Source organism: Sphaeramia orbicularis, chromosome 17 (assembly GCF_902148855.1).
Source record: "Sphaeramia orbicularis chromosome 17, fSphaOr1.1, whole genome shotgun sequence".
Classification (NCBI taxonomy): domain Eukaryota; kingdom Metazoa; phylum Chordata; class Actinopteri; order Kurtiformes; family Apogonidae; genus Sphaeramia; species Sphaeramia orbicularis.
Genome location: NC_043973.1, coordinates 34,475,057 through 34,495,510, shown reverse-complemented (window position 1 = coordinate 34,495,510; position 20,454 = coordinate 34,475,057). Strand labels below are relative to the sequence as shown.

Below are 20,454 nucleotides of genomic sequence, written 5' to 3'. Positions count from 1 at the left end.
CAAAAACCGCATGTGATCTACATCCAATTCTCCACATTCCCTCCAACATTTCTGCTGTCTGTTTAACTGCTGACTTTCTTCTTAGGTGAAATAAAGAAACGCACCAGATTTTTCCAGGAAAACTCCCTCCAGATCTGTGAACTAGTGGATGTTTGGTGAATCTAACACATGTTTAACCAATCAGCATCCGTAATTTCCACATTTAGCTCCTTCTCCTGTTTTTTTTTATAATTGGTTGAATTTTTGTGGTGTGAGTTAAATCCACTATAGATTGTTGAAATTATTGATTTACTTTCCTTATATGCTTTGATAATGATTTGGATCTCATTGTTCTTTTTTTATTCCTGTTTATACACATTAGTAATCATCTTTGACCTGGTGTAATGATTACTTACCGAGTCCCACTAACACTTTATCTATCAAGAATAAATCACATTGTCATAGTCCAGGGGAGTCAAACTCACTTCAGTTCAGTTCCACATTCAGCCTAATCTGATCTAAAGTGGGCCGGACCAGTACAATAATATAAATAATAGGATAAGAACTTTTGAGTGAAAAAACTAAAATTCCGTAATGAAAATGTTACATCTACGAATTGTACTTGAACATAACATGAACAAATATGAACAACCTGAAAATTCTTTGATTAAATAAGTGCAATGTTAAAAATATTACGCCTCAGTTTATCATTTATACAAGTGAATCACAACTTAGAGATCACAGTGGATCTACAAATACACAAAACACTAAATAACACGCAATATTATTAAAATTCCACAGACTTCTCTGAAGAGATTTCAGGTTATTCATTTTTTTTTTTTTTTTTTTTTAATAAAAGGCTAGTTTGTAAATGTAAACATTTTTGTGTAATTTGACTTATTTTACACTGAAAGAGACAAACTTACAGTTTTCATTATTTATAGGTTATTATGATAGTGTTTTACTGCTCTGATCCACTTTTGACTGAAATGACCTAAAATGATTTTTACATCCTTGATTGTTCATATCTTCAGTGTAATTTTTGCATTTTACAAATTCATCCCAGGGGCCAGACTGAACCCTTTGGTGGCCAGATTTGGCCCCCGGGCCGCATGTTTGACACCTGTGTCATAATCGTTTCATGAGAACAGGTCAAAGTTATTCATTTTTTATGGGATTTTATAACAGATTATTCAAACCAGCTGACGTGATGTGGAAATCCTCCATATGGTGAAATCAGTTTTGATGATGTGTACAATAAGTCAAACAGTGAAATACCTGGTGGTTGGTCGACTGTTGTCTCTGTGAGCTGGATGAGATGGTATGCAGAGACATGTGGCTCAGTGTGGAGGAAAAGGGCTGCTTCAGCTCCACTCTGGTCTCGTTCATGTCCTCTGATTGCCTCCACAGACTGACAGCGCTGACCTGAGATGAAGAAACCACAGTGAACCATCACAAAAACAGAAAACCTCACATTAACATTTATTTAATAATGTGAGGTAAAAAGAACAGATGAAATTACATATTCTGAGTACTGATTTGAATATTCTTGGTATGGATCGGTGTACTTTACCATGTCAGGAAGTCAGTTGGATAAAATAATACACAATTGATGATGATGATTATTATTATAATTATTATTATAAGGTACTCTTATGGTTTATTATATTATGTTACAACTTGAAACATGCAACACAGAAGACCATAATATAAGACATGCAGTACAATAAACTATGAGGTTCTAATGTTAATAGAGATATGAACTAATTTAAGGCCAGCCTGTGCCTTAATATGCTAATATACATTCTGTAGTTTATATTATTTACACCTGTGATAATAATTTTAAGAGTCTCAAAAATGCTTTGTCTCTGATAAACTTTATTCACTTTAAATCTCAGTTAAAAATCCAGTGACATGTTCAGGCAGACCACTCTAGTATCAGATGTTCAATTTATTCTCAGATAAGGAAAAAAAATGGAAAAAAATAGCTTTATTTATTATTTATTTCGAACATGCAAAGAAACAAAATAAAACAAAACAAAGCAAAACAAGACAAAAACAAAATAACATTTAAATGAACAGAATCTATTGTCAAGTACATGTCTGAATTTTTATGGTCAAAAAGAAGAAGGAAGAAGTAGAAGCTTTATTTTGTATGTATTTACATCAATGAAAAACTCAGCTCAGTGTTAAAGATTCTGCTTTAATGTTAAACCCCTCTGTTTTTTATGAAACAGCTGAGGGTCTTTTAAGGTTCTAGTATCAGGGTCTTAACAGGTTTCATGGATCCTGACCTGCTCCAGGCGACCATGTCTGGTCCAGTCCAGTAAAATCCTGTCCAGTCTGCCCTGTAAGGACCGCTCCAGTGTGACATCCAAACTGGTCCAACGGGGAACCGAGCTGATCTGAACTAGGGTCCAGGACAAAACAAACATGACTTCACTGTTAAAGGATCTATGGGGGGGGGGTTGAAAAGTTCATAGCCTGACTAAGGAGTTCTTGCACAGTAATGAAACTGTGCATCCATTAAATTCAGCCTCTCCTGACACTAACTGCATGGTTTCCTTCCAGATAAACCCACAGTGGAGAAATAATTTAGGACTTTGAACGGTAGTACTACAGACATGTCAGGAAAATGCTTGCTTTTCACCCCTCCCTCGTTCTCCCTCCCCCTCTTGAATTCCTCTTCCCAGTTTTGCACAGTTGATAAAACTGGAGCATCAGCACAGGTGTCAAACATGCGGCCCGGGGGCCAAATCCAGCCCACCAAAGGGTCCAATCTGGACCCTGGGATGAATGTGTGAAATATAAAAATTACACCCAAGATACTAACAGTTAATCCTTTGACTTTAGGAACCACAGAAAGCCCTACTTTAGTCTGAACTGGGTCACATCAGTAAAATACTACCATCAAAACCTACAAATAATGACAAATACAAATGTTTCCTCTTTGTTTTAGTGTAAAAAAGTGAAACTACTGAAAATGTGTAAATTTACAAACTAGCCTTTCACAAAAAATATGAAAAACTAGAAATGTGTTCAGAGAAGTAAGTGCAATTTTACTAATTTTCTGCCTGTTATTAAAATATTTTTAAATTTGCAGATCCATTGTGATCTGTAAGTTTTAATGCACGTTTACAAATGATAAGCAGAGGCAAAATATAGTTAAAATTGCACTGATTTTTCTGAATAAATGTCAGTTTTTTCATGGTTGTTCATGTTATTCACATTTTTAAAAGGACAGTTTATAGATGTAAACATTTCCATAATGTAATTTTACTTTTTTCATTAAAAACACATTGAAAAGTTTAGAGTTGGCATTATTTATATTATTATGTTATTACTTTACTGGTCCAGCCCACTTCAGATCATACTGGGAGGATATGGCCCCTGAACTAAAATGAGTTTGACACCTGTGGTCTATAGCATCCATGTCAGCATGAATGTCCTGGGGGGGGGGGCTCAGCACTTTTTCTGCAGACATTTGATCAGACCACGGTGCCACGGATGGTTCACCAAATGTCTGTAGTACTACCTTTAAAGTCCTACATTATTTCTCCACTGTGGGTTTATCTGAAGGAAACCATGCAGTTAGTGTCAGGAGAGGCTGAATTTAATGTCTGCACAGTTTCACTGCTGTGGAAGAACTCCTTCATAGTCAGGCTATGAACTTTTCAGTCAAACTCATTTTAGTTCAGGGGCCACATTCGCACAATATGATCTGAAGTGGGCCGGACAGGTAAAATAATAATAACATAATAATACATACAGTCACGGAAAAAGTTATCAGACCACCCCTTGTTTTCTTCAGTTTCTTGCTCATTTTAATGTTTGGTCCAGCTAAAGGTCCATTTGTTTGGATAAATATAATGATAACAAAAATAGCTCATAGTAGTTTAATTTCAGAGCTGATATCTATCCATTTAACAGGTTTTCTTGATAAAAAAACAAAATCGCTTCAGTTCTTCCATCAGTATCTGTGTCATTGTTCTGAAAAAAAAAAAACAGTGCTTTTATTCATTCCATGTTTCTTTTCTGTTTTAGTCACATGACACACAGGAGTTAGGACTGGATTGCAGAACCATTGTTTTTAACGACTTTGATGGTCTAATAATTTTTTCCATGACTGTACATTAAAAATGTCAACTACAAACTTTTCGCTGTTTTAGTGAAAAAAGTTACATTACATCAAAAATGTTTTACGTCTACAAACTATTCTTTTTCAAAAATGTGAATAACATGAACAACCATGAACAAACTAAAATTTCTTAAGAAAAGTATGTGCAATTTTAACAATATTGTGCCTCAGCTTCTTATTTGCACATGCTCATTACAACTTACAGATCACAGTGGATCTACAAATGCACAAAACATTTAGTAAAAGGCAAAATATTATAAAAAAAAAATTCCTTACTTCTCATAGGACATTTCAGGTTATTCACATTTTTTGTGAAAGGTTAGTTTGTAAATGTAAATATTTTCTTGTAATTTAACTTTTTTTTTTTTAGACTAAAACAAAGAGAAAGTGGAGTTGTCATTATTTACAGGTTATTAGGAGCATATTTTACTGATCTGACCCATTTGAGATTGAATTGGGTTGAACTGGGCTCCTGAACTAAAATGACTGTTAATACTTGAGTCAAATTTTCACATTTCCTTATGTTTGACACCTGTGATCTACAGTTTCATACAGTCCAACCCTGACGTTATCCCATTACTGATATCTAGAGACATCAAAAGTGTCTTTGTATCCAGAGGTGTGGTTTACCCTGCAGGCTCTGGTTTCCCATCTCCAGGGCTGGAGGTGATGAGAACAGGGCGTTGACGTTGACCTCCTGGTTCCCCCACACAGCTCCGTGCTGGACTTGATAGCTCCAGTTTCTGGCTTCGTACACAGTCCTCAAAGCCACCGTCCTGGGGAACGGCTTGAACTGCACAACAACAATTTTAAAAGCCTTTTTATTTTTATTAGATTTTGACTTTTTTGTGTCAGTTTAGCTTTAAATACACATAGACAGTTTATTTTGAGTTCTTTAGATTTTTGTATTTTTGTTATGAAATGGACAGTTTATTTTTGATATGTATATTACTGCTAAGAAATGGATAGTTTATTCTGATTTGTGTATTACTGTTATGAAATGGACAGAGTTTATTTTTGTTTTTAATATGTGTATTATTACTGCTACAAAAGGGACAGAGTTATTTTAATGTGAAATGCTGTTGCAAAATGGACAGAGTCTATCCTTGATATGTATATAGCGTTTTTGTTTTTTGCTGAGTCAGAATTTAGTCTGATATGTGTAGGATTTCTGAGTTACTTATAAGATTTTGACATAGGAATTTAGGATAGGTAGAAGGATGTGGTAAGGGAGCGATTATAAATTAAACTTCATCCCACTCCTTTTCTAATTTTTTCTTTTCTTTTTATTAAATATTTTTGTGGTTTGGTTTTAATGTTATATTTGAAATTAATAAACAAACAAACAGAGAATGATTAGTTATAGCTTATTTCTACTGTTAATTTCAGTATTTTTAATATTATGGAGTATTTCTCACAGTGTTAACTGCTCTACTGCAGGATGCAAATGGAATGGAAACACAAATGCATGAATGCGATCTTTTTCTATTTCAGATAAAACTGGTACAGCTAAAGGGGATATAATTTCTGCAGTACAATACTGGGCACAAGTATGAAATAAAAACTAAGGATGATTTAAAATCATTCTAGTTTAGTAGTTTCACAAGCACATCACATGATACAATTTCTATTATTGTCTTTTTTTTTAATTTAATCCTCATTTTTTATTTTAGTTCAGTTATATCAGTTTTTTCACACCAAATTTTTATTATTTTATCAACATCTATTTAATCTTAGGGCTCTTATAAGTACATATCATAAAATATATATATGTAGTTTTAGGATTTTACTCTGCATTTGTGTAGTTTTAGTGACAGTGCAGTAAAATCAAATAAAAATAACAGAGAGATTAGGCAGAATATGTAAGTATGTTTATGGTGAGAGAGAAATAATCAATGTAAATGTCTGTTTTCTTTCTGTTTGGCCAAGCCTGTGACTCATCTTATTTAATTTAATTATTATTTATTTTGAACATGCAAAGAAACAAAAATAAAACAAAACGAAGCAAATTAAGACAAAAATAAAATAACATTTAAATGAACAGAATCTATCTTCAAGTACGTGCAAGTCTGAATTTTGCAAAAGGCGTACAAAGAAGTCTAAACTGATTTAATCCAACCCCTCAGTGCTTTTACACCTTTATCACTAACTTAGTACAAGAATCAAACAATACATCTTTCCTAATTTTAGCATTCAACCACAACAAATACATAATGCAATAATTGAAATGTACACAACAATATGATCATCACTTGTGAATGCACATTAATTATCTATAGCAGAGGTGTCAAACATGCGGCCCGGGGGCCAAATGCGGCCCCCCCCAAAGGGTCCAGTTCAGCCCCTGGGACGCTTTTGCCAAGTGCAAAAATTCCACAGTCTTGAATTGAATTAAGCAAAAAAAAAAAAAAAATTAGCTTGAATTAAGGAAAAAAATCTTGAATTAAGCAAAAAAAAAAAAAAAATCTTTAAGTAAAAAAAATAAATCTTGAATTAAGCCAAAAAAAATCTTCAATTAAATAAAAAAAAATCTTAAATTAAGTAAAAGAAATCTTAAATTAAGCCAAAAAAATATTCAATTAAGCCAAAAAAAAAAATCTCACATTTAACAAAAAATCTTGAATTAAGCAAAAAAAAAAAATCTTCAGTTAAGTAAAAAAAATAAATCTTGAATTAAGCCAAAAAAAAAAAATCTTCAATTAATAAAAAAAAAAAAATCTTAAGTAAAAGAAATCTTAAATTAAGGAAAAAAAATATTCAAAGAAGCCAAAAAAAATCTCACATTTAGCAAAAAATCTTGAATTAAGCAAAAAAAAAAATCTTCAATTAAGTAAAAAAAATAAATCTTGAATTAAGCCAAAAAAATATCTTCAATAAAGTAAAAAAAAAAATCTTCAATTAAGCGAAAAAAAAAAAATTTAAGTAAAATCTTGAATTAAGCCAAAAAAGATCTTCAATTAAGTAAAAAAAAATCTTGAATTAAGCCAAAAAAAAATCTAGAATTAGCAACTTAATTTTTTTTCTTTGTTTTAGTGCAAAAAATAACATTAAAATTTGAAAATATTGACATTTACAGGGTGGGGAAGCAAAATTTACAATGAACATTTAGTTTTTTCTCAGCAGGCACTACGTCAATTGTTTTGAAACCAAACATATATTGATGTCATAATCATACCTAACACTATTATCCATACCTTTTCAGAAACTTTTGCCCATATGAGTAATCAGGAAAGCAAATGTCAAAGAGTGTGTGATTTGCTGAATGCACTCGTCACACCAAAGGAGATTTCAAAAATAGTTGGAGTGTCCATAAAGACTGTTTATAATGGAAAGAAGAGAATGACTATGAGCAAAACTATTACGAGAAAGTCTGGAAGATACTATTAAAGAAGAATGGAGAAGTTCTCACCGAATATTTGAGGAACACTTGCGCAAGTTTCAGGAAGTGTGTGAAGGCAGTTATTGAGAAAGAAGGAGGACACATAGAATACAAACATTTCTATGATGTAAATTTTCTTGTGGCAAATAATTCTCAGGCTTTCAATAAACTAATTGGTCATACACTGTCTTTCAATCCCTGCCCTTCAAAATATTGTAAATTTTGCTTCCCCACCCTGTACAAACTCTCCTGTAACACTAAAATGTGAATAACCTGAACAAATGTGACCAACCTGAAATGTCTGTATTAAATTCAGCCCAATTTGAACTCTTTTCTTCCTGTTCCTCAGTGTTTAGTGTCTTTGTAGATCTGATCCACAATGCACATGGACAAATGAGAAGTGGAGGCAGAAGATTGGACAAATTACACTAAATTTTCTTATGTTTTTTAATTTAAATTTCAGTTTTTTCAGGGTTTTTTTTTTTTTTGGGATAGTTTATAAAAGTAGTATTTTCATAATTTAATGGAGTTTTTTTGCACTAAAACAAAGACAAAAGTTTGGAGTTGTCATTATTTATAGGTTCTTCTGTTCTTATTTTACTGGTTCTGCCCACTGCAGATCAAATTTAGCTGAATATGGAACTGAACTAACATGAGTTTGACAGCCCTGCTCTACAGCCTATTGAGACAGTCCAACAAATACCTGTGGATATGAATGTTTCAGCTCGAGGGCCTGGCGGTAACCGCTCTCAATCACTGCCAGTTCCCCGAGAGCCAACAGTCGCCTCCTGCCTGACAACACCTCCGCCAAACCCGAAACGCTGGACTGAGTCTGGTTCAGCTGCAGAAAACACACAAACACATAAAACCAGCAGATGTCATAACCTTACCTCTCACAATAATCCACGAATACACATGCGTAAAGAAGAATTTATCCGATGATACTGAGAATACTGCCTGCTTCTAGGTTGATGCATGTTCAGATTAATTTAAGGAACACATTGACTCGTAAAAACCCAAACATCCACAGCTGACCAAAAGCATCTACTGATCTAACATGTTTATCCCATAAAGACCCAGTGCTTCTTCTGTGGCAGCTCCCACATGAACTTTTCTACCCATTTCATCATTCTTAATCAGGGTTTCTGCAGGTATCAGCCAATCTAATTTAATGCTTTTTAATGCCCTTTTTAATGCCCCTTTAAACCAATTTAATGCACATGTCCAACTGCAGATTCAGTTTATGACAGTTAACCACTGACAGTTGTTTTGTTTTTGGTTTGTTTTATAATTCATGTCTTTTTCTAACTCTGAGACTCAGGGAAACGCACAAGAATTCCAGCATACATATACTGAGATGTATCTGTGCAAATGGCAAATAAAGTCTATTCTATTGTATTCTATTCTATTCTCTATTCTGTTCTATTTTATTCTATTTTCTATTCTATTCTGTTCTATTCTACTTTATATTCTATTTTTTATATTTATTTTATTCTCTTCTCTTCTAAATTCTATTTTATTCTATTCTATATTCTATTCTATTCTATTTTATTCTATATATTCTATTTTATTCTTTATTTTATTTTATTCTATTCTATTTTACTCTATTCTATTCTATTTTATTCTATATTCTAATCTATTTTATTCTATTCAATATTCTATTTTATTCTATATTCTATTCCATTCTATTTTTATTTTATTCTATTCTATTCTATTTATTCTGTATTATATTCTATTTTATTCTCTTCTATATTTATTCTATTCTATTTTCTATTCTATTCTATTTTATTCTATTTTCTATTCTATATTCTTTTATTCTATTTTCTATTCTATATTCTATTTTATTATTTTCTATTCTATATTCTATTTTATTCTATTATATTCTATATTCTATTTTATCTTTTTTCTATTCTATATTCTATTTCTATTCTATATTCTATTTTCTATTCTATATTCTATTTATATCATCTATTTTATTCTATTCTATTTTATTCTATTCTATATTCTATTCTTTCTATTCTATATTCTATTCTATTTTTATTCTATTCTCTTTATTTTATTCTATTCTTTTATTTTTATTCTATTCTATTTCTATCTATTTATATTCTATTCTATTTCTATTCTATATTCTTCTATTTTCTCTTATTTTCTCTTCTTTCTCTTCTCTCTTTCTTTCTCTTCTCTTCTTCTCTTTCTCTCTTTCTCTTCTCTTCTCTTCTCTTCTTTCTCTTCTCTTCTCTTCTCTTCTCTTCTCTTCTGGCTTTCACCAGGCTCTGAATAGTTCTTCCTCCAGTCACTTCTGCTGAAACTTCATTTTCTCATTTTTCCCACATTTGCTAATATTCCCTCGTTCTTTCTCCACAGTGTGAGCACGCTCACAGCACGTTACATTCCAAGCGTCTGGTGTTGTGACTTCAGGTATGGGCCATGAACAATAGTCAATTAAAGGGTTCCACCTGTCAATCATCACACTATACTTCCAATCAAAATATTAAATGTTTAATTATCAAAAAAAACATGAATAACAATTTTTTTTCCATCATGTGTATTTAATTGTTTAATGCCTCTGGACATCAAATTTAATTTTTTTTAACATCATTTAAGGACTTGATTTTCACAAAATCTATTTAATGACTTTGAATGCTTTTTAATGACCTGTTAATTGATTTATCACCATTTATTATGATATTATCCTCTGTATTTGATGGTTTTTCTACATCATGTATTTTTCTATATTTAATTCACTGATCATGTAGATGTTCAGAAAAGCTCAGATTAAAGTTGAGGGTTATTAGATCAGAAACAGAGAAAACTGACAAAAAAGTGACTTATTCAACAAAATAAATGATTAATTGAACATAAAACAAGTGTCTCCATCCACTGTTATTGATCAAACTCCATGGATTTTACAAGCGAATCACTGTTGTACAAGATGATTTTTCTTCAGTTTTCTCTGTTTTGATATAATTGAATTTACTGAGTTTTCATGAACATCTAAATTGAGTATAGGAAATTAAATTTAGAGAAATATATGATTTACAGTAGAAAATACAAAATACAGAGACTAATATTATAATAAATGATCACTTAAATAATGGTTAAATAGAGAGAAAAAAAATAATTTGAGGAACTGCTACAAAATTAGCACTGGGTATTTATGGGTTAAACTACAGGGAGCAGATTAGACCTATGGATAAACAGACATTAAGATGGATTTTGAGTTGAATTCTATACCTGAACATACCTGAGAGTGGACATTGAGCTGGGACGGCAGGTATGTCAGCATCCTGGGGATATTCTGCACAACTTTCACCATCAGGTCCTTGCTAGACACAAAAAAACTTCTGTCAGTATTATCTAATACAGGACTAGATTTACAAGGTACTTCTACTGATTTTAATGGTTTATCTTCATTATCATTATTTAAAAAGCATCTGAAAAGGACTCTAATTTTCAAAAAAATGTAAGACTTTATAGCAGGGCTGTCAAACTCTTATTAGTTCAGTTCCACATTCAGCTAAATTTGATCTGCAGTGGACTGAACCAGTAAAATAATAACAGAATAATATAAATGTCAACTCCAAACTTTCTCTATGTTTTAGAGCAAAAAAAGTACATTTACATTATGAACACATTTACGTCTACAAACTATCCTTTCAAAACGTGAATAACATGAACAAACTGAAAAAATCAGTGTAATTTTAACAATATTCTGCCTCAGTTTATCATTTATACATGTACATTATAATTTACAGATCACAGTGGATCTACAAACACACAAAACATTTAATAACAGACAGAATATTGTTAAAATTGTACTTGTCTTAAAACATTTCAGGTTGTTCATATTTGTTCAGGTTAATCACATTTTTTGCAAAAGTATACTTTGTTTTAGTGTAAATACATGAAAAATATTTACATTTACAAAGAGAAACATTTGGAGTTGTCATTTTTTCTCTGTTATCATGATCGTATTTGATTGAACCTGCCCATTTGAGATTGAATTGGTCTCAATATGGAACCTGAACTAAAAGGATTGTTAATATTTTAGTGTAATTTTTGCATTTCACAAAATCATCCAAAGGGCCGGACTGGACCCTTTGGCAGGCCAGATTTGGCCCCCGGGACACATGTTTGACACCTGTGCTTTATATCATTTGATTTGTATTTCTATTATTTGCACTTTAAGATTATTATTTCAGCTATTGTATTTTTTATTCTTTTTTTTTTCCTGTGTATTGTTTACTTAGTATTGCTAATGACCCACATTTTTACTTTTAAATTCATTTTTGCTTTAGTTATTTATCCAAAACAAGAAGATACTTTATAGTGAAATAAATGTTGAATGGCAGTCAATTAAAGTTTGCTCTCTGACGGGACATTACTGTGTTTTGGGCCTTACTGAAATACAGATATAGCCAAGGTACATTTTTGTTTTTTCTTTATTGTTTATATCTTATTATTATAATTTACACTATTTTATTAAATAATGGTTATTTAAAGCATCCTAAAAGCACTTTTTACTGTCTGAGAGAGGCAGATGTTAGTTCCTTTGTTGGGATTGCACAAAATTAATGTTCTGATGTTAGCTGTGAACTACTAGAATATGAACATTTGAACAGGATCTTAAACTGTAATGTCTGTAAAACAGAATTTCAGTTTGAACAGAGGAAGATTTTGTGATAGAACATCAGATCCTGTTGTGATCAAATAAAAATGTGTTTAGTATTTGTGCAGATTTCAGGTGTAATTTAATTCTTCAAGGAAATAATCATTTAAAAAAAAGAAAAAAACAAAACATTGCCTTTTTAACAGCATCATGGTATATCGTATCGTGATCCTAGTTTTGTGATTTGTATCGTATCACCAGATTCCTGCCGATACACAGCCCTACTAATGTAGTTCCTCATGAATAAGCAGTGTTGGATGGTTTGTGTCTACCTGTCAGGAGGTGATGTCCCCTGGACGATGAGAGCCAGTGAGGAGCTGAGTTCAGGGTTCACGGCCATAGAGCATTTGAGCTGTGACTCCGTGAGTCTTCCCACGCTTCGACCTTCAAAGAGTATGTTTAGTGTTAACCCTTTCATGCCCAGTGGTCACTCCAGTGGACAGTTCTTCTGCAGCTGTTCTCTTGTATATTCATGGTTTTGTCGTCGTACTTCCTTATCAGCTAACACACTGGGCGCTCATGCATCATCCCATACACTGTAACGCTGATGTTCTTGATCAACCTGACTTTCAATAACACTTTTGAGTGTAAAGCAATTGCTTTTTGTTTTTATTAAATTGTAATTAACAAAACGGCTGTTCTTTTTCCCCCCTTCTCCCCCTGTCTCTATCACCCTCTTTTCTCTCCTTCACTCTCTTTTTAACCCTCTCTCCTCCTGTCACTCGTCCATCTTCCTCTGTCTGGTTCTGCTCCAGGTTTCTGCTGTTAAGGGACTTTTTCCCTCCACTGTCCCTCTCACTAGTGTTGGCTCCTGGAGGATTCTGTTGGTTTCTGTAAATTGCCTTCAGTCTGGTTTGACCAACTCTTATATGTAAAGTGTCATGAGAGGAACTTTTGCCGGTGATCCTGGCGCTATAGAAATAAAATTTGATTGATTGATTGGATGGTTTTTCCCTTGTATGTCGCTTTGGAAAAAGCATCTGCCAAAGCATAAATGTAATTTTTTTTTTTTTTTTTTTGCATGTTATCTCTATGAGTGTGTAATGACTAGAATTAGAGTACATTTAAATATAAGAAAACATCAGATTAGGCAGCATTAAAAACATTTTCATGTCATGTTTTCAACAGTATATCAGTAACTCTGTTTCTTTGCTTCAAAATTAAACACATGATGTCTAGCTGAGAGGGGACATTTTGGCAATTCCATGAAAAATAGATTCATACAAACTTTTTCAATCACATTGTTTTTTCATGCCTAAAGAGGAATCAAAACACTCAGGAAAAAAAAATCTTGATTAAGGTCTCATAATTCATGCATGAAAGGGTTAATGAAAAAATTAAAAAAAAGAACAAGTAGAAGAAATAAAGCACACTAACTGTGTTTGAGCTGTAGTCGAAAAGTGTGACATCATTGCAGGTAACGTGGCAGTTAGTGGTGTCTTATCATCACCGTAACACTGGGCTGCTGTTTCCATGTACAGTGTGCTTGGTGTAACTCTGGCTTCTTTGGACCCTCTGTTCCCTCCCAGCAGCCTACGTCACCCACCATTCGGACCCTCCAGTCCTGACAGTGGACGTCTACTGAGGCGCTACGCAGAGGACCTGCAGACGAGATTAGAGTCCAGTTATAAGACGTTCAAATCACAGGACTGTCATATAAGATGTCCTGTGTTATTGTGCCTTAAATAGACAGTGTTGTCATTTTAAGTGATGGGGCAATCAGGTTATTAAAACAAATAATCGCTTCTGATTCACCTGAAAATAGTTCACTGTACTGGTTCACACTTCTAGCATTATTATACAGGGTGGGGAAGCAAAATTTACAATATTTTGAGGCAGGGATTGAAAGACAGTGTATGACCAATTAGTTTATTGAAAGTCATGAGAATTTTATTTGCCACAAGAAAATGTACATAATAGAAAATGTTTTTATTCTATGTGTCCTCCTTTCTTTTTCAATAACTGCCTTCACCGCTTCCTGAAACTTGCGCAAGTGTTCCTCAAATATTGGGGTGACAACTTCTCCCATTGTTCTTTAATAGTACCTTTCCAGACTTTTCTCGTAACAGTTTTGCTCATAGTCATTCTCTTCTTTCCATTATAAACCAGTCTTTATGGACACTCCACTATTTTTGAAATCTCCTTTGGTGTGACGAGGCATTCAGCCAAATCACACACTCTTTGACGTTTGCTTTCCTGATTACTCATATGGGCAAAAGTTTCTGAAAAGGTATGGATAATAGTGTTAGGTATGATTATGACATAATATACGTTTGGTTTCAAAACAATTGACGTAGTGCCTGCTGAGAAAAAACAAACTAAATGTTCATTGTAAATTTTGCTTCCCCACCCTGTAACTACACAGAAACTACGGCTAAGACTAAACTTAGAATGGAAAAATAATTTAAATAGCAGTTTTCAAGAACATACCTACAACTAACCTGTTCCTTCACACTAACTTGTGTTATTTTCATCTATTTAATACCAATTTCCAGTTAATAACTTGTTATTTAAAACTTGTAATAACCTATAGTTTTTTTTGTTTGTTTTTTAGTTTTTTCATTTTTTTTTTTATTGAATCTAATCACAAAGTGGACAGCAATGTGACCTCATGACCGCCCAAACAGGTATGACGTTCAGCTCAGGAATACTGTAAAATAAACTTAGTGGACTCAATCGTGGAGAATCAATATATAATAAAACAAGAAAAGTGTAGATAAGTGAGTATGTTTCCCTTTGAATAAAGGTGATAGAGGTCAATTTTTTCAAATAATTTCTGGTAGGCATTCTTTGTTTGATCATGTTTCTGTTTTCTCAGTTCTTTTTTTTTTTTTCTTGTCTTCATAACACCCACATAAAATGTGGGAAAAGAAACATAAAATATATAAAATAAAACAAGGCAATTTGAAACATGAAATGAAAAGAAATCACTTCCAGTCTATACTTTGTTCTAGTGTTTTTGAATTTATGATGTCGTTCTATGTTACCAGCAGGGCTGATTCGTTTCTCTCTTTTCATATGAGTGATCTATAGTATATATACTATAATATTGTGCTCAAACCTAATCACTGGGTGACTGAGACAATATGGTAAAGTTAATTTCATTAAATGTAATAGGCTTCGTAGCCCAATCAAACAGTCCAGATGTCTTACAAATTAAAGAGAGAATATAGACATCGCATTCTTGCAAGAAGTCCATATGACGGGAAAAGATCATGAGACATTTAAAAGACGAGGATTTAAATATGTGTTTGCTTCATCAAAGGATTCGAAACATTTGAGAGGGGTTGTCATACTGATCTCTGGAAGAATAATATATGAAAATAAATCACTTCCATTGAGGTAAAAACTAAACTAAAAAACTGATAAAAAAAAATTCACAATTACAATAATCCTGTCTAAAAATGATAACAAACTCTGCATGTGTCCATCAACAGTACCTACTTTAGAAGGTACTGAGAAGCTAATCTCACAATAAACAGCTGACTCATGTCCTTCCTAAGTTTTCCACAACTTTTTATGTCGTCCTCTGTTATTCACAATTATCCTACACCATACTCGAGCAAATTTTATTTTCCATACTGTCGAACTTCTGTCAGGCAGTATTCTCTAAAAATATCGCGGACCACATATGTGGAATAATCTACGCCCTGAACTTCAATCAACACCTTCTTTATCATCATTTAAAAAGCATCTGAAAAGGGACTCTAATTTATGGAAAATTGTAAGGCTGTATATCATTTGATTTGTATTTCTATAGTTTTCTTTAGATTATATTTCAGTTATATTTTAATTCTTTTTTTCCCCCTGTTTATGTTATTTATGGGGTGTATTGACAAAAGCCTTTTTTTGCTTCTACCACTTTTATCCTCTCTTGCACAATGGTGTTACTTGCATGAAAATTCTTTTTTTTTTCTCTGCGGTCTATGATGTGCAAAATAAAGAAAATCACAGTTGAATGGAGCCGGGTGTCCCAGTCTGACCTTTGAACTGATGCGCTCAGGGCCGTGTCCAGTCTGTGATGTGCTTGTGATGGATGGGCCCGGTGGTGAGTAGGAGACGACCGCGGCAGGCGCCATTCGGATACGGTGACGTTCAGGCTGGAGACGAGCAGCTGGTGTCGGTCCACGGAGAGCAGAGCCTTGGACTGAAGCTGTGAGGGAAACCCCTGGACGGAACACAGGCCCTTGGAGGAAGAACGTTACAAATGCAGACAATGATGTAAATCCATGATGAAAAGCACACAATGAACCGCTTTTTGATTATAAAACTGCAGCGTTTTCATGTATGTATCTTTATTAGGCGGGACAGTGCACATTAATGAACACATTTATATATTCCGTTTCAGTTTAACCCTTTCATGCATGAATTATGAGAACCTTAATCACAATTTTTCCTCCCTGTTTTATTCCTCTTTAGGCATGAAAAAATCCCCAATGTGATTAACATTTTTATATGAACCTGTTTTTCATGGAGTTGCAAAAATGTCCACTCAGATGGATATGATACATTTAATTTTTGAAACCAAGAAACATGTATTTACTGATCTACTGTGTGAAAACTATGATATAAAAACACTTTTAATGTAGCTAATCTGATGTTTTCTCATATTTAAACATACTCTAATACTAATTATTACTCACTTCATGGAGATAATATACAAAAAAAAAAGATTTTCTAAAAGAAAAAATGATAATTACAGTCTATTAACAATCAGCAATTGGTTTACACTCAAACATCTCACTGCACATCAGGTTTATCAAGAAAAGCAAAGTTACATGATGCCTAAGTGTCCACTCTACTGAATGATATGGAACTAAAACAACAAAACGCATGAATATGCAAGAGAACAGCTGTAAAATAACTGTCCACTGTAGTGACCACTATGCATGAAAGGGTTAAACATGTAAATATGCCAGAGTTAGCGTCAGTGCTAATTTTCATCTGCAGTCCCCCCCCAGTTTATGGAAATGCATACTTATACTGCTGTTTTAGTTTTTTTAATGTCTGCTTTTTCATTTTGGCCATGTGACAGTGGAACACATTAGCGATGGAGCTACTAACAATTACAAACTATCACACATTTTCCCCCATGGTGAACAAACAGCTGCTCTCCTAACTCAGGGGTTTCCAACCTTTTTTGGCTCCTGACCCCATTTTAACATCACACAACTTTATGGCGACCCCAGACAGTCAAACGGAGCCATTTTTATTTTGCTAATATTAATTTGTTTTGATCATGTAATAGTTTTGCTATACTATGTTGCAAATAAACATTAATTCAGAGGACATTTAGGCTATCTATAATGTCTATTATTGTGAACAGAGGCAGTAAATCCAGGTGTAGATTACTGCACAAAGGGAGAATTTCATTTCCTTTGGTCAGGATATGTCCAGTCAGTCCAGCTTTGATTTACAAGGAGGACAATTAATACTGAACAAACAAGAACTGAAACTATGAATTATGAAAGAGCTGCAGCATCTGAACTGACCACAATGAACATTTGACACAGAAACAGAACCACAGTGCTGCAGTTTCAGCTTCAGTTTGACATGTCTTTGTATGTGATTGTCTCAACTCACAATATATTTTTATTAGTATTATTATTTTTTTATCACTTACTAAATTTCAGGCAACCCCCACTTGGGGTCCCGACCTCAAGGTTGAAAAACACTGATCTACACGATCAGTAAATTAAATCTAGGAAATACCTGACTTTCATGGAAAAGGAGATGAATCACTTAAGAAAGGGTGACAAGTAGAGAAAACAAGTTTGGAAGTTACCACAAAACATTTCTGTTCTTCCATGTTAAGATGAAGAGCCGAACATAAAAGAGACTTCCCTGTCCCCCACTCCGAAAGAACCCCAGTGCCGCACCAGTTTACAAACCAACATAATGAAAGTATTTACCAGAATTAACTATTGTGACTAACCTGTCACAGCTGGTGCAGAATGGAGGACTCGTTTTTGACATGCTTCTAAACATTAATGTCCAAACAATTAATGTCCAGACAGAATCCTTCGGTGAGCTTTTCACTTTTATGGAACGTTTCTTAGATGATCACATCAGTGTCTCATGAAGATTAAAATACAAACTGACAACTACATGATGCTGACTTCTAACTGTAGCAGTATGATCTCCCGTCCCTTCCCAGTGACCTAGTTATCTACCCTTAAATAGATTTCCCTTCACCCCCCCCCCAACTCAAACCGGAATCCACAATTAACTAGACGCAAAACAAACAAACAAACAAACATAAAGAATGGCTCCTACATTAACCAAACCTGTAGCCATAATGTAATGTGATGTAAACATGCTTCGAGTGTGTGTGACGGACTGCAGTGGGACGAATAAGAGTGAATGGTTGGATGTGGATGATTATTTTATATAGATGGAGCAAGGTTCTAATAGTTTGGATTTTTCATTATAGGTTAGTTTTATTTAGTTTTGCCTTTTTTTCTCTAATTCAGTTCGTTTAAGAGCAGGTTTGATAGTTTTTATTAGTTTATGTTTTTTTCTAAATGCTTAGTTTTGCATATCTTTTATCTTTCTCAACATCGTATTCAAATAAATCCCAGACAGGACTCTGCTGCTTTCTCCTAACTTTGGGTCTCCAGTTTCAGGTAGAGTTTGGACGAGAAGATGACTCTAAACCAGAAGTGATGAGAAGTGACGGACTGTGAAGTGTCGTATGGTGCCAGCAGCTAAAATTGCTCGAGTGAAATAAATCGATTTCATATCAATTTGACACTGATGAAAATGAAAACGAAGGGAATTTTATCCATAATTTTTATACGTTTAGTTTTGTAAGCACAAATACAGTTTCAGTTAGTTATCATTTTTTTCTTTTAATTATAGTTTTTATTATTTCAGTTAACGAAATGCTTTTTCAATTCTAGTTTTCGTCATTTCGTTAGTTTTCGTTAACGATAATAACCTTGAAATGGAGTTATGGAAATGCATGTTATACTGCTTTTTGTATGTTTTAGTTTTTTTTAATGTCTGCTTTTTAATGATAACATCAGCCTGCCCAGGTATGGAGAGACAGTTGTTTCTTTATTCATCAATGAAAAAGAATGGATTTGCAATTTAAAAGAATGTTTAAAGTTTAAAAGAATGAGTTTATACTTCTTCCTACTCCTTTTCGACCATGCAAAATTCAGACTTGTATGTGCTTGAAGATAGATTCTGTCCATTTAAATATATTTTTGTTTATGTCTTAATTTGCTTTTGTTTTGTTTTATTTCTTTGCATGTTCGAAATAAAATAAAAAAATAAAAAAATAAATAAAATAAAATAAATGGATTTGTAACCAAAAAAGAAATCTGAGAGCAAAAGACACTCAGTGGCAATCAAATCAAATCAACTCAATCAATCAAAAGTTTTTTTAAACTCACAAGCAAAGAGGACTGATTTATAAGCAAAATTATATATTTTTTTGATTGCCCACTTACTGTCTTTTGCTCTCAGATCTCTTTTTGGTTGCAAATGTTGTTTTTCATTGCAAATCCAATTAATCTATCTTTTTGATTGATGAATAAAGAAACACATTTCTCTCCATAACCAGGGACTACAGGTGGAAATTGGCACTAGTGCTACAACCTGGGACCTACATGTTTTCCTATTTAAGGTTAATATACATTGTGCATTGTCCCTGTCTAGATAAATAAATAAAATTCACAAAAAATTCTCACTTACCTCGGTCATATAAGGCACTCCTCGGTCCTGCAGCCACGACCAGCTGTGCCACAGGGTTCCTCTCATCTCTTTGTTCGTGGGTGAATATTTCATCTTTAGGCTCAGTCCTGCCTGGTCACCTCCAAACTGGGACTGCAGGGTCAGGGTCTTACCCTCAGCAGAATCCAGCTCTACCTGCACACAGTCACAGTAGAATTCGGTCTGTCAGAAATTCAACCTCACACGTATTGAAGAGTTCCTCACCTGAACGCTGCTGTTTGCAGGGACTCCCAGTTTCCTCAGATGGTCGATTGCATGTCTGAAGCCACTCTGCACTCTCACAGTTTCTGACATCTTTGACACTGTCATCTCTTGATATAACTGTGAAAAGATGAATAATGAAATGAAAAGGACATTACAGTTGATTCTAGAACATATCGGCATACGTGGGACATAAATATAGGGACAAACTGAATTTAGGTGTTTCAATGGTGTTGCAGTAAATTATTTTATCACATTATAGGGTTAATTTTGTTAATATCAGAATCTAAAATGCCTACAGAATGCTTCAAAATTTGTTTTACTTAATATTACTCAATTTTGACATTT

At 33.5% G+C, this 20,454-nt stretch overlaps 1 protein-coding gene across 1 annotated transcript in view; it reads right to left on the bottom strand.

Annotated features, from left to right (window-relative positions):
• The window catches only part of LOC115437390 (uncharacterized), a 31,288-nt gene that overhangs the window by 9,454 nt on the left and 1,380 nt on the right, over nucleotides 1–20,454 (bottom strand). Inside the window, exons 3-12 of the mRNA XM_030160618.1 lie at nucleotides 20,110–20,226; nucleotides 19,867–20,040; nucleotides 16,149–16,351; nucleotides 12,839–13,014; nucleotides 12,438–12,549; nucleotides 10,741–10,822; nucleotides 8,200–8,337; nucleotides 4,748–4,910; nucleotides 2,274–2,389; nucleotides 1,258–1,404 (exon numbers count right to left, since the gene is read on the bottom strand). Coding sequence (XP_030016478.1) covers nucleotides 1,258–1,404; nucleotides 2,274–2,389; nucleotides 4,748–4,910; nucleotides 8,200–8,337; nucleotides 10,741–10,822; nucleotides 12,438–12,549; nucleotides 12,839–13,014; nucleotides 16,149–16,351; nucleotides 19,867–20,040; nucleotides 20,110–20,226 — 1,428 coding nt within the window. The remainder of the gene's footprint in view (nucleotides 1–1,257; nucleotides 1,405–2,273; nucleotides 2,390–4,747; nucleotides 4,911–8,199; nucleotides 8,338–10,740; nucleotides 10,823–12,437; nucleotides 12,550–12,838; nucleotides 13,015–16,148; nucleotides 16,352–19,866; nucleotides 20,041–20,109; nucleotides 20,227–20,454) is intronic.